The sequence below is a fragment of the Chenopodium quinoa genome, unplaced genomic scaffold, assembly GCF_001683475.1.
Source record: "Chenopodium quinoa cultivar QQ74 unplaced genomic scaffold, ASM168347v1, whole genome shotgun sequence".
NCBI lineage: Eukaryota > Viridiplantae > Streptophyta > Magnoliopsida > Caryophyllales > Amaranthaceae > Chenopodium > Chenopodium quinoa.
The window spans coordinates 996,174-1,009,764 of record NW_018743066.1 but is presented as its reverse complement, the minus strand read 5'-3'; the positions used below and the strand labels follow the sequence as shown (position 1 = coordinate 1,009,764).

At 34.5% G+C, this 13,591-nt stretch overlaps 2 protein-coding genes across 2 annotated transcripts; one reads left to right on the top strand and one right to left on the bottom strand.

Annotated features, from left to right (window-relative positions):
* Nucleotides 1-1,020: 1,020 nt before the first annotated feature.
* Nucleotides 1,021-7,042, bottom strand: LOC110731268 (probable carboxylesterase SOBER1-like). Its single transcript, XM_021911111.1, has 7 exons — nucleotides 6,683-7,042; nucleotides 4,906-4,958; nucleotides 2,618-2,741; nucleotides 2,398-2,519; nucleotides 1,762-1,869; nucleotides 1,482-1,553; nucleotides 1,021-1,371 (listed from the first exon to the last, which is right to left on the bottom strand). Exons 1-7 carry the CDS (start codon nucleotides 6,840-6,842, stop codon nucleotides 1,342-1,344), a joined length of 669 nt encoding a protein of 222 aa, XP_021766803.1. The 5' UTR covers nucleotides 6,843-7,042; the 3' UTR covers nucleotides 1,021-1,341.
* A 1,439-nt stretch (nucleotides 7,043-8,481) lies between these two features.
* LOC110731267 (mitochondrial pyruvate carrier 4) lies at nucleotides 8,482-12,834 on the top strand. The gene is made up of 5 exons (XM_021911110.1): nucleotides 8,482-8,653; nucleotides 10,365-10,463; nucleotides 10,627-10,679; nucleotides 12,265-12,338; nucleotides 12,511-12,834. The coding sequence occupies exons 1-5, from the start codon at nucleotides 8,599-8,601 to the stop codon at nucleotides 12,554-12,556; spliced, it is 327 nt and encodes a 108-aa protein (XP_021766802.1). The 5' UTR covers nucleotides 8,482-8,598; the 3' UTR covers nucleotides 12,557-12,834.
* The last annotated feature ends 757 nt before the right edge of the window (nucleotides 12,835-13,591 follow it).

The window sequence follows — 13,591 nt, the reverse complement described above, 5'->3', positions numbered from 1 at the left end:
TGATTTATAGTTATATCGAGTATCTACAAAACTAAAACACCTATATATATAATATATGTTTTGGAGCCTAGCCTAGCCCCTCTTTTGCACCAAAAAAAAAAAATCTGTTTGCTCCCTTCTCAATTTGCAATAAAATTATCATATCCTTTTTGATACTCAATCGCTAGTAGCTAATATAATAAATCGACTATAGCTAGTATAAAAGGTAATTATATACTACCTCCAATTTTTTTAGTTACAACTTTGGAATATTATTTGAGAGATAAAATATTCCAAAGTTGTAACTAAAAAAAATCGGAAGTAGTATATAAAAACTAAAGTTGTTGAACACGCCCCTTAATACGAAGAGTCACTTGTAAGTTTGTAACCCTTTCATTGATCATGTTTTATAATCATTTGGTTGCGTAGGACTTAGGAGGGTTGGTACACTTAGTTTATTATACACTAGCCTAGTTTTGAGGTTGCTTGTTACTGTAAAAAAAATCCAAATGTATAACGACATTGCAAAGTGAATAAAAAAATAAAAGGTGTTAGAGGATTGTCATTTGTCAGTGGATTTGGTAAGGGGCAATTGTTAATGTAGTAATAATTTATGATTTAGCTATGAAATATGGTTTACTACTTTACTTGATATGGATGTTAGACAGATTACTTACCTCTAAAATAAAATTATTACATAAATTGACTTTAATGATAAGCTATAATATCGGATTATGTCACTTAGTGAATACATGTGGTTTAATTCGATAATAAACCATGTATGTGTTCCTATTTGAAAATGTTGTAGACAGAAATCAATCTCAGACCTTGAGTACCATCCCTATTGAATATTCAAGTGTTGAACTTATCTCGAGTTATTTTGAAATTTTTTTATCATTAACACGGTATACTAATTGGGCCGTCACGTACTACTGCTACAATATTTAAAAATTCTAAGAACAACCTTTCATGTTGCATTTAACCTGCCTATCTCATCAATTTGGCTTATAAATTGTACAAGAATCAAAAGGGATTAATGAATTCATAAAATATCAGCTTGATATGATAAAGAAAATCTTCACTTCTGCATACTTTTATTTGTTTATGTGCATAAGATAACAAAGAAAAAGTAACAAAAAAGATGATGATAATTGAGTTTAAGCTCTTTAAGGGACCACCCCAAAACACTCTTTACATCATACACGTAGCAAATACTTTCTTTCCATAATTAGAATATTGATTAGGTTTAATTGGTTCCACAATGGAGCAGTTCAGAAAGATACAACTGATATACTTGTATGTCTCTGTCTCAATGCAAAGATCAAATAGACCCATACAGATTGGAACATGAACATCATCAAGTCAAGCCGCGTTATGTATCAAGTACTGTGACTGTAAGTGACACAAGAACGATGTTGATGGTATTGATCATCAAATTCACCTTGGCAAACTAGCATAAAAAGAATGAGGGTGGGAGGAACGTGCTAAGAAGAGCTACTTACACGTGACTTGATCCATGATTCAAGGTTCTTCAACTCCTCGGTGCTAATTGAATGTCCTAAACCTGGATAAGCCTGCAATAAGCCAATAAACCAATAGGGTATGTGGTGAGTCATAATACTTCTATCTCACGGATGGGAAAATCTAGACTTTTTTTTTTTTTGGCTATGTAAAGGCGATCAAAACAATGACCCAGCGGTCTAATTTTAACCCGTGTCAAAGATAGATGTTTATCATTCTTGATGAGTGGTTAATAGTAAACCGTTAAACATCATTAAGTACCTTAAACTCGCAGGTAACACCAGCTTTTTCAAGGAAAGGAGGACCAGCTTGCCCTGCCTCAAATAAGACAGTTGGGTCGGATAATCCATGTGACCACAAAATTGGTGTCTGCACAAACACAAACTATATAAATAACAGTTTTTGCACCAAACAAGTGTCACTAAAAAGACGGCAGAAGTGGCTTGAAAAAGACTTCGACATTGTGGAAAATATACTTTTTGAGAAGCCAAAAGATGGTAGGCATGCAAGCAAGTGCTTCTAAAGTATTTTATATACTGAAGACTGAATATATGCATCCGCCTTTTATAATCAGTGTAGTGGATTACAACAAAAAATTGACTCGTGCCGTGTACAATGCGTCTTCAAATTCCATAGGGGTCAGCCAGAATTCTTTTTCTTAACTTCGAAGATATTAAAGAAGGAAAAGGGGAAGGGAAAAAAAAAAAAAAAAAAAAACGAGAGAAAGAAAATGGAAAAAGTGTGCTCAGTCCATGGAAAATCACTGCTCAAAGTGCTTAATGATCTAATGCATGACTACTAATTGACAAGGTTGAAAGTTCATACTAGTAGAATGTTTCCCACAATAGAAACACAAACAGATTATAGTATTGAACTGCAAGTACAAGAACCTTGTACCTTCTTAGCGTCTGCTGGAAATTGTTCAATAAAGGAATGATTAAAAGGAACCCAGCCACTGAAAATTGCACCACCTCCTAAAGTTTTGGGATAAAGCAATACACTAGCCAAGGTCAAAGCACCTGCAAGAATTGACCCCCACTGAATAAGCTTTCCAAGTAGTTAAAGTCAGACCTTGAGTACAAATTCCAAGTGCGCGAAAGGGATTAAGAATAGGTACCTCCTTGACTAAATCCACAAACAAATATGTTATCAGGACTTATGCCTGAGTCAATCTCTTTGTCTATCATTGCGTGGACGTTTTTCACTGCTTTCAACACAGAATTTTCATCATTTGGAGAATGCTGAAAAAGAGAATAAAGGTAATGTAAGAATATTTTCATACTTCATAGTTCATACTCCAGTAAAGGTACTGTAAGAATAAGTATATGCAATATACTCCCTCTGTCAAATTGGACTCCAATCCTTTGTAGGCATTCCAAAACAATAGGTCACATTCTGGCTTCTAGAAAGTTAAACCTTGAACTTACTCAATTTAGTGAATTTACCCTTAATGCTACAATAAGCCAACAATCCTAAAGAGATGTGGAGTACTAAATTAGTATGGTTAAAATGTTAAAAACTATTGAATAGTGAAGTATACTTGTAGAATTTCACTATTTATGTCATAAAAAATGGCTCATACCCACAAGTTCCTAACTATTGAACTTCTCCATTATTTAAGACGGAGGGACTATTACATAAGTCGGCAGCCAGGAATGTCAATGTCTTGCTAAGGATAACAGCAAAGTTGTTATAACACAGCATTTACCCAACAAGTATGCCAAAATGAGGTAGTGACTGGTTAGCCATAGATCAGACCAAAGTCAAGAAACTTCTAGCGTCTTTTCTCCAAGAAGCTAATACGTAACAGCTAAAAATGAGTGATGATACTGATCAGAACAATAGTAAAGCTGACATGGGGCACACAGATGAGCTACATACATTTTATTCAATCTGAAGGGCATTGAACTTGTGTTAGTGATTAATCAAAAAATTGCTAAGTGAATAGAGCATGAGAATAACACTGAGCTGAGTTGGATTCAGATTTTCTTTACATGGGAGGTAGTATTACATAAGTCCCCAAGCAAATTTCACATTAGATGTGATCAATTAAGAGATAAATCAGTCTCATACTCTCATTTGGCTCAAAAATTTTCATTCTACAAGCTTGGAGCCTTGAGTCAATGCAACTAACATGTACACCTTGTTTTATGAAACATAATATAGACAGAGGTAAAGCAGACAGCATATCTTCCGTACAGCTCCATAAATTATCTTATATAACACAATATTCCTCTATATATTTTATTTACTACACACAATGAATGCTAATTCCTTTTGAAAAATTCCTCTTCCTTGCTTTGATTAAACAACTAGAAAAGAATGAGGCTATTGACTCTGATTTGAGCACAGAATGAATGTTGGCATATAAGAAACTTGCAAGCAATTACTAAAGGACCACTAGTCTTGGTTTTCAAGGAGTTGTTAAAAAAACACACACACACACTCTTGGTGATCAAGGAGGCCTCTCTAGTTTCAGCTACATGATGCCTCTAAAACAGATTCAAGAGTGTAAGTCAAAGCTTTACAATTTTATAGCCTTGGGAAACTTTAAGTTCAGTCTTAAATACAGATCAGCGGGCTAAGGGACTATGGAGTCTTCTGTCCAAGTGTTTCAGAAATTATCCTTGTGTGTGATCGACTCAAGCTTTGTTATGAGACCCAGAAATCATCATACATGCATATAGCCTTTTTTATCAGCTTTCTAAGGATTGTTATTGGATACAGTGTCAAATATGTCCAGATGGGGGATGTGGAACCCAAGCGAGCTTGCTTTAAGTTTGAGGAGCCACAGGTTTGCAAAAGAAAATTATCAACTTTTTTCCTTAAGGATATCGGGGTCAACTAATGTTGAGTTTAGTGCCATCTGTGGTTTGGGGCCTTCGAAAGAGCTAAGAAGACTTCATCCAGCCTTCCATTGAGGTTCCCTCCCAGATCACAAATGTATATCTTATCCACGAGTTATAATCTAAAACTTCAAAACCTACATCCTCAACACGTATTTGTCATGGCCGAAATACATCCACAATAGTCAGGGGAGACTACCTGTGTACTGAGAAGGATTGGGGCAATCCTTTCCAACACATTTCATCAATGGTCTCCTGGAAAATTAGAAATAAAAAATCTAACTTCCTTAGGTGAGTTATATTACTTGAACTTTTTTAGCCTTGGTTACAAGCCCTGACCATCAGTAGCAGTGTAGCACAACTACCTTTGGCAATTGTAACTAGCTATGAGGACTTGTCAAGGGCATCGGCTAATGCCTATAACATTCCCTAAGCTTTGTTCAGAACAATGTATTGAATGATATGATTGTCAGTTTTTTAAATTCTTTTAAAACAGTCACACAAAAGTGAGGCAAAACTAACAAGTGAATATAAAGAATAACTAGAATGAGTAGCTTACAGCCGTCACTGGTATCTCAGGAATGTCGAACCATGAGGGCATGACAGCGCCATCTGCAAAGAAAAAGCAGGCTATCCGCTTAGCAAAAATGTTATGACCCGTGACTCTAGAGCAGAAATTTCAGGAAATAAGTTTATAGTGAGAAAATCTATCAGGCTCCCAAAAAAAAAAGGGAGAGAAAGAAGAATTGGGCAACGGAGAAGTGGAATCGACATTCAAAGTTTTTCCAGAATTTTATAAATGAACAATCTGGGAAACCTAAACTCCATCTTGTATAATTTAGAAAACATATGGAAATGGACATGTATAAAACGTTTAAGCAACTTTCTAATATGTAAATTTTATCCTTACAAGCAACTTTCTTAATTCTTCATACTTATCTCCTAGGTTGGAGTAGGATCCTGATGGTCAAGTTCTGTAGTTGCTTTCCTAGAGAATGTCATTTAAGTAACTAAGACACTAACAATAAACAAAAATAAGGGTTTGAAACAGGATGAGTTGCCTACAATCTACATATATCCTCAATTCATTAGACAAGCAATAACAGAGGATATTGTTTAAGAATTACCAGCTGATGTCTTTCCTGACAACCTCCATGGACCATGGACATGTATAAATTAGGAAACATATGGAAATGGGAAGAATTTCATACAGAATTAAAAGGAAAAAGAGAAAAAGAAAAAACTAGAATGGCTAATAGCAATCATGATTCAATGAACGTTCAAGTTTTATACCTAGAATGACAACTTTCTATGGTCATACCTAGAATGACAACGTTCAAGTTTTATTACCACAACAGAATGACAATTTTCTATGGTCATACCTATCTCATGACTTTGCACAATACTCATAGGTGCATCCTGGTAATATGGTATACCTAGAGCTGTGTACCCTAAGGCTTTTTGCTAATTAGAAGATCTTCAAATGAACCTTGGATACACCTAACTCAAAGGGGGGTGATCAGCTAGAATTACCGTCCACAAACAGAATAATAATGTAAACAATGCAACATAGCTTATCACCATATAACTCTTATAATCCGATCCCAGTCAATTGTTTCCCTATCCTAAATGGCGGCATCTAAATCTTTTACTATCACCATATAGCTTTGATCTTTTACCCTATGCTCAAATCCTGACAAGTTAAGCTGTTCCATGATCAACATCAAACCACATTGGAACTAATATTCGAAAATCATTGTTAAACCATTACACTTAATCCCTGCACACTGATAAATTTCCTCTTACCCACACCAAATGTAAATTGAAAGATGTAACCCAAATAAGAGAAACATCAATTCCTCTTTCACACTCAAAACACACTTCTTTCTACTCCACAATAAGCCGCAATCTCAGACTACAACCAGATCACTCAATGCAGCCATCCTTCATTCATATTCTGAATTCCCAATTCCTAGTATCAATCAAATCAGACACAAAATCAATTCAGATGTTCAGCAAAGAATGAGATACCCATAAACAAAATTTATATTCCGTACAAGATTCAACAACCATCAACATAAAAATGCTAAATTTTGTAGCAAATTCAGAAACTTGACTATCGAAATAAAACAAAACAAAACAAAAAGTCATTTTTTCACTCAGATAAAAAATCAAACACATAATAGAGATACACACAAAACACTAAATTAAACACCCATAAACAAAATTAAACAAAGAATAAAAAAACCATTACCAATTTTGTTCATAACCCACAAACAAAAACTGCCAAAATCAGCAAAAATTCAGATAAATTAAAAATAAAAGTAAGAGCTTACAATTGCAGGTAACTGGGTTTGGTGGGGCAGAAGGGAAGGACCATTTGGAGGAATTAAACTCAGGAGAAGTGAAGAAACCTTTGATGGGTTCGTTGGCTGGTCCAGAATCACCCAACCCATGAAGCCATAGTATGAAGCTCCTGCTTCGACCCGCTGCCATTTGCTTCTGGTTCGGGTTCGGGTCTGGATTGGATTAGTGATGAAGATGAAAAGGAGGGTGATAAAGAGTGAGAATATGAGCACTGCAATTGGCTTTGCTAATAGTGAAATTGAGCTCGCTACCTTCATTTATCTCTCCTGATTTTCCATGGAGTTTTTCTGCATTCTTTCGTTTTCTTTACTGATTCTTCGATTCTCATTTTCAAATACCCAAATTGCCCTTTTCTTTTCATTTTTTAAAATGGTAAATACTCCATCCATTTTTAAATACTTGCTCCATTTCTCTTTGACACGCATGCCGATGCTAATCTTTGATCACTAATATCTTTAATTACATTTAAGTATAAATTCTAACAATTGAAAATTAATAATCTATTTATTAAGATGATTCCAACAAGTACCCACAAGACTATATTTTTTCTTATGTATAAATCACAAACATTAGTCAAAGTAGGATAAATGAATAGTGCAAAAAATAGAAATGGAGCAAGTATTTAAAAACGGAGGGAGTAGGATTCTGACAAGATTTCAACCATCACAGATTTTTTTGGTCGAATGTCTAAGGGCTAAATATTATCTTAGGGAATAGGATCTAAAAGCGCCTTAGTATGTTACATATATTATCGGATTCTTTCATCTTTATATTAGGTAAAGATACGCGATAAAACTATGCATTGAGAGAGCGTAAAATTATATGTCGGGCATGAATTAGATCATTTCAACAATTAAATAAGCCTCCCAAATTTCCTTGAAAGCATGTGAAAAGCCTCATTGTCTAACCTTTTGAGATTCAAAAATGGTATACATAAGCTAGATTGAAGGCTATACACGAAATCGGGTCATATTCAAATAGTTTGGGACTCGATTACAAAAACTCGAGTAGTGATGGACATATCTCAAGATCATACAAGATTGTTTGGAACCAATATCGACCACTAATTAGTCACATAAGATTGAAATCATCACATTAATGCAATAATTCGAGGTATCACCCACGTCCAAAATAGGTAGGCTTGTGAACTTGAAATTTCGTTCAAGTTTGTTTGTTTAGTAATGAACTAATTATCAAGCCTTGACTAAGTTCAGGAGCTACTCATTGGAATCCTAAGTTAAATCTAAATTAGTTGTTTACAAGTGTCTTGGCTCATTGACGTTACTATTTACTCCCATTTTTAAAAACTTACTCCGCTTTCTATTTTCGTACGTTTTTAAATAATTGCTCCATTTTATTTTTTTGGAAAGCTTTTAGTCTTTTACAATATTTAAATCATTTCTTTCAACTAGTAGAGCCAACATTAATCATATTTTTATTAATTTCATATTCTATTTCCTCTAATTTTCTCCACTAATTTAGTTTTTTAGAAATTTTATTATTCCGCCCACCCCACTACCTCCATATTTTATTAATTTTTCTGGTTTCTACATATTCTCCGCACATAAAAATTTGAGCAAGTATTTAAAACCGGAGACTTGGAGAGAGTATATTTCAATATTTACTCCCTTCTTTTTGTGATTATCGCAACACTTTTTTTTAATCGTTTCAAAATAATTTTCTAAAAAAAAAATAATTTAATCATTTTACCCATTGATGAAAATGGAGAGTAGGGCCCACGAGGTGCACAAATTGAATTGGACATAAGAACCGGAGAATTTTCACCGGCGAACCGCTCTCTTTTCACCTTCTTCTCAAACCCAGACTCCCAAAACATTGAGGAGAGATAATAGAGTTTGAGGAGAGAGAAAGTTGAAGATAATTCATGGCGACTTCAAAGCTTCAAGCTTTATGGAATCATCCTGCCGGCCCTAAAACCAGTAATCCTCTATTCTTCTTGCAATTGAGAAAAAAAAAAAAAAAGATTCAATTTTTATTCTTTATGCTTTTGGTTTCCCCAATTCAGATTTGCGATGTTATTGATTTTTCCTGATTTCCCCCTAACTTTGTTTGGTGTGATTGATATTATAAGAACTTTGGATGAAAATTTAGACATTGATTATAAGGGTTGATGTGTTTCCCTCGAAAATGGGTTGTTATATGTTCAATTGAGCTGTACTTTCAGTTGTTAATGATTTCCGATTAAATTAGCTTTATACTTAGAATAAGATGTAATTGATCATAAAAAAAAGTGACTTTGATGGATAATGTAGGGATTCTTGAGCTTAATTTTGATTTATGAAAATTATGGAGTGTTGGGAAGCTTAGATCAGAATTCAATTAATTCTGTTTCATTTGGTTGATGGCTCGGTGTCTTGGTGTGGATTGATTATACTTCGTACAAAGGATTGCTGAATTGCTATGGTGGAGATTGGGATTATGTGTGAAACTGTCATTACTTCAATTAGGCATGCTCATAGTGCTACTAGTGTCAAATACGGGTACGTGTTTAGGTGTCGTACTTGACCATATAATGATAATCTTGCAAGCTTTTGTTTATTATGAAGTGCATTGTGCAAAGTTGCAAATTAGAGTGTTGAGTATCCAACATGGATGCTTGAGGTGATATGAAGAGCCTGATTAATTAGATGGTGGACTGTTTAATTTTGGGGGTAATTTGTTTGGAATTGGAGCATATGGTCGCTTAGATGGTGCAGTTTGTGTTTGTGCTTATGGGTGATTGTTTGGTTAATAATAGGTAAATTAATAGGGAAAAAATTATGATTGTAGCATATAGTGTTAATATTTAAGATAGACGTAGAAGGATCCTTTCATGTATAGTATATTTGTCAAATTTTGTCCACTTGGGTGATATTTTGCCAAAATGATCTTTTGTCAAAGGAGCATTTGTGCTGAATAAGTGTGAAAACCAATTTGAGGATGCTCTAGCTCCAAATGCCATCCCTTGTAAAAATCATATGAGTAGTGATAACATGAAAATTGACCGTGTTTCACTGCCCTTGAATAATGGCAAATGCTTACTGAATGATGTTTGATGCCTAGATAGCCTGTCGAATGTCAAATTCTTAGATATTTGATACAAAAATATGAATTTTTTTGGAGGAAAGAGAAAAGGTTACTAAGTGGTTGGATGTTAAAAAGTTTATGGACCAAAGTACCAAACCCTCATTATGCTTCTTCCCCCCTCCCCCTCCAAAGCAATCTTTTGATTTTCTCCTTCTAGATTTAGTTGTCATAGCACTAGCTCAAATTGTATCACAGTTACTATCATCTCCAAATAGAGTATAGCAAATTGATAAACAGAAGCTCTTGTTTCGCTCTTTTTGTATTGTGTTGATGGATGAGAAATAAAACTTGCCTTTAGGTGTGAGGGACATCAGTTGAGAGTATTCTATATGGAAGTTTGAACTACATCTGTCAATAGGATTTTCTGAAGCTGAACTTCTATATAAAAGTTGGTGCATCATAAAATTTGAGTAAAGATTCTGACTAGAATTAGTCTCATATGCTAGGTATCAATATATTAAACTAGGGACATGATAGCAAGAATGTGATTAATTCTCATTGTTTCTTGCTACTTTTAATGATTAGAGTCCATGGACTCATCCAATGACTTGTTTTCCATTGCAGTTCATTTTTGGGCTCCAACTTTCAAATGGGGCATTAGTATAGCCAATATTGCTGACTTTGCCAAACCACCAGAGAATATTTCATATCCTCAGCAAATAGGTATGTGTCTTTGCCTGATACAATCAGCAGGCAGGCATTCTGCACTACATTATTAAAATGAATAGTGCCCCTCCTCTCTTTCTCCCCCAAGGCAGGATTTTTTTTTGTCTATGCTCCTTAATCCTTATGTTTTTCCTGATGTCCTTTTCCTTGTCCTGCTCAGCGGTCACAGCCACTGGAATCATATGGTCTCGCTACAGTACTGTAATCACTCCTGTGAGTTTCTTTTATCTCTTTTACTGCTACATGGAAAAATGTTTTCAGTGATTTTGTTTATTTAGTAGTTTATTTCATTCTATGGTTTGTAAATTGTAAGGATTTAGCTTCATTAGTGCAATATTATTTACATTAGATTTTCCTCAAACATGATATGTAGATGTACACAACTCCTGATATAGTTCTTGTTGTTACTCCTATTTGGTAGTACTGTTTACTGTAGTCTTCTTGTTGTGTTTTAGTCACCTGCAAAACTTTTTAGAATCTACTCATTTGATAGACTTTGGTTGCAAGTTCTAAATGTGCTATATTCACATTAATTACATATACAGAGTATATGTTTGTAGATTGCCTGAATGCTTGAAAAAAAATTCAACCTACCTCACTACTGTAGCCCTAGGTTGATGGTGAAATGCTTACCCCAATGAGGCTATGATCCAATATGATCTTTTTGATGATCAATTGAAAATTTTCTGTGACTTAGTTCTATGTTGCTGTAATAGATTAACATTAGGGAGGGAAATTTGGGAAACTTAGTACTTTTAGGTTAGTAGTCACTTGACCTTAGTATAAATAGGGATAATATATGCAGTAGGATGGCATGTGAATTGTGAGGAAAAATGTTGAGAGTAGTAACCTCAAGTTACTAGGAGAGTGATAACCTAAAGTTATCAAGAGAGTGATAGCCTTAAGCTATTATTAATCTATCCTTTTGTACCCAAATTCTGCCATTATTAATCTAAATTGTCAAGCTTTCATCTCTTAATTAGTCGTTAAATCAGAAAAACTAAGTCAGTCCATAACAGTTGCCCTAATATATTCCATGGAAGTAGCCTGTTAAGGCATATTCCTGCTCAGTGTATACCAATCTGGCCTTCTGGGGGCTCCATGTTGCTGAAGAAATACCAAAAATCAATTCTCTCTTTTCATCACTTCCTTCTTCCAATATCAAAAATTTGTTGCAGCTTGATGCCAAGCTTTGATTTGAATTTGTGAGGGTCTACTTAATCTTTTAATTTTAAACTTGGCACTTTGCAAATAAATTTGACATATGGATGCTGTTCATGCGCTGAGGACATTGGTGTGGCTAATTGTTTATACTTCAATCCAGCAACTTACATGTAATTTCATGATCTCAATGCATGTGGTAGTGGCCTAGAGGCTATAGTATTAATCAAAACAAACTTGGAATCCCCAGCTCAAACTGGTCAAATGTCACATTACTAAAGATAACCCTTCATTCAGTTGATCATTGCTGCTCAAAGTTTTTTTTCTTTCGTGTGTATTAAATTAGATAAAGTTTTATCTCTTCATTGAAAGTGGTTGAAAATTGGTTGGAAGGAGAGTGATTGAATTCTGTCTTTGATCTTGTTCCATGCTTAATTTATGCTGGAAGTTAAATCACATGAAGTTTTCTCTCTTCAGACCAGTCTGAAATTGTTCCGAGTTTTTCTTACCTTGTTCTTGATCCATGCTGTTTTTCTTGTCCTACTCCAAATCATTTTGGGACTAAGGCTTTGTTGGTGTTCTTGAATCTTGATCCATGCCTTGATCATGCTGACCTATCATTTACTCCTGGTTACAGAAAAACTGGAATCTTTTCAGTGTAAATGTGGCTATGGCTGGAACTGGTCTCTACCAACTTTCCCGAAAGATCAAGTAAGTCTACTCCCTTCTTTAAATTATGAATTTCAGTTGTATTACGTCTTTGAACAACAATAGCAAGAGGTTTTGGACACTTTTTTTTCTCGATATTAAAGAACCTGGTCACTCACCTTGCTAATTAATCTTTTTAAGGTCAGTGCTAACTTGTATTTCTATGATATTTCAGGCATGACTATTTCCAAGAGGGAGAACCTGTTGCTGCAAAAGAATGACTACGAAAAGCAAAAGAATAACAAACCAAAACACAAAAGTTTGCCATAATTTGGCTTAGATTTGCATTTATCCTGTTTTTGCTGATGAATATGACCGACAATGTAATGTTTTCTTTTTAATGTATCCCATTTTAACACCAATTTTGATGGGGGCAATTCTTGAGCAAATTGTGAGGCACCTGTAAGGCTGTAATGTACATTTCAGTCCGTTATAAATCTGAAAATACATGTTCCTCAGATCAGAGTTGTTGGAATCATAATGTTTCTGTTTTTGTTTATATTGTTTGATTAGGTTACAACTACTTTTATTGCTCAAATTTCACTAATTTGGTTGATATCGTTCATCATCATCTCAAGTAAAACATCTATGCTTCTAAAGCAGGCAAGTTAAGTTGGGAAAGGACCCTTGTAGGCAAGTCTCATAAAATTATACAGTGTATTCAAGTGTATATACAATCTCTCCGTAACCATGCAAAACAGGAGTATAATCATTTCAAACTCATGTCAATACTTAACGCAAGCACATTATAGGCTCTAATATGTCCATAACCAATCTACTCCGAAAGTCCAATCCAGTCTAACTGCAGTTCTTGATTCAATAGGAATAGAAGGGTATTATTTGTGAGACGTAAAATATTTCTTTTTTTTTTGTTTGAGGTCATGTAAAACATTCCTTTGTTGCACATTATAAACAGAGGTACTCCGTAGTAATGATAATAAATCAAAGATTTCGGCCAAAATTAACTTCCCAAATTAATAAAAAAAATGTAGGCACTTGTAGACGCATAGCAGCTGGAAAGCGCTGTAAAGCCTGTAATGCCTGGAAAGTGTCGCAAAATAAATTAATTAATGTGACGAGAAGGGTCTCTTAAAATGGCTTTTATTTATGCCATCTCCTCTTCTCTCCCTTCTCAATCCCAATTTTTTTTTCACAAAAAAAAAAAAACATTATGACTATTAATAATTAATCAAGATTAAAAAAATTATAGTAAGATTAAGAGAAATAAAAAATTTAAGAAGCTCGGTAAGCAGTAA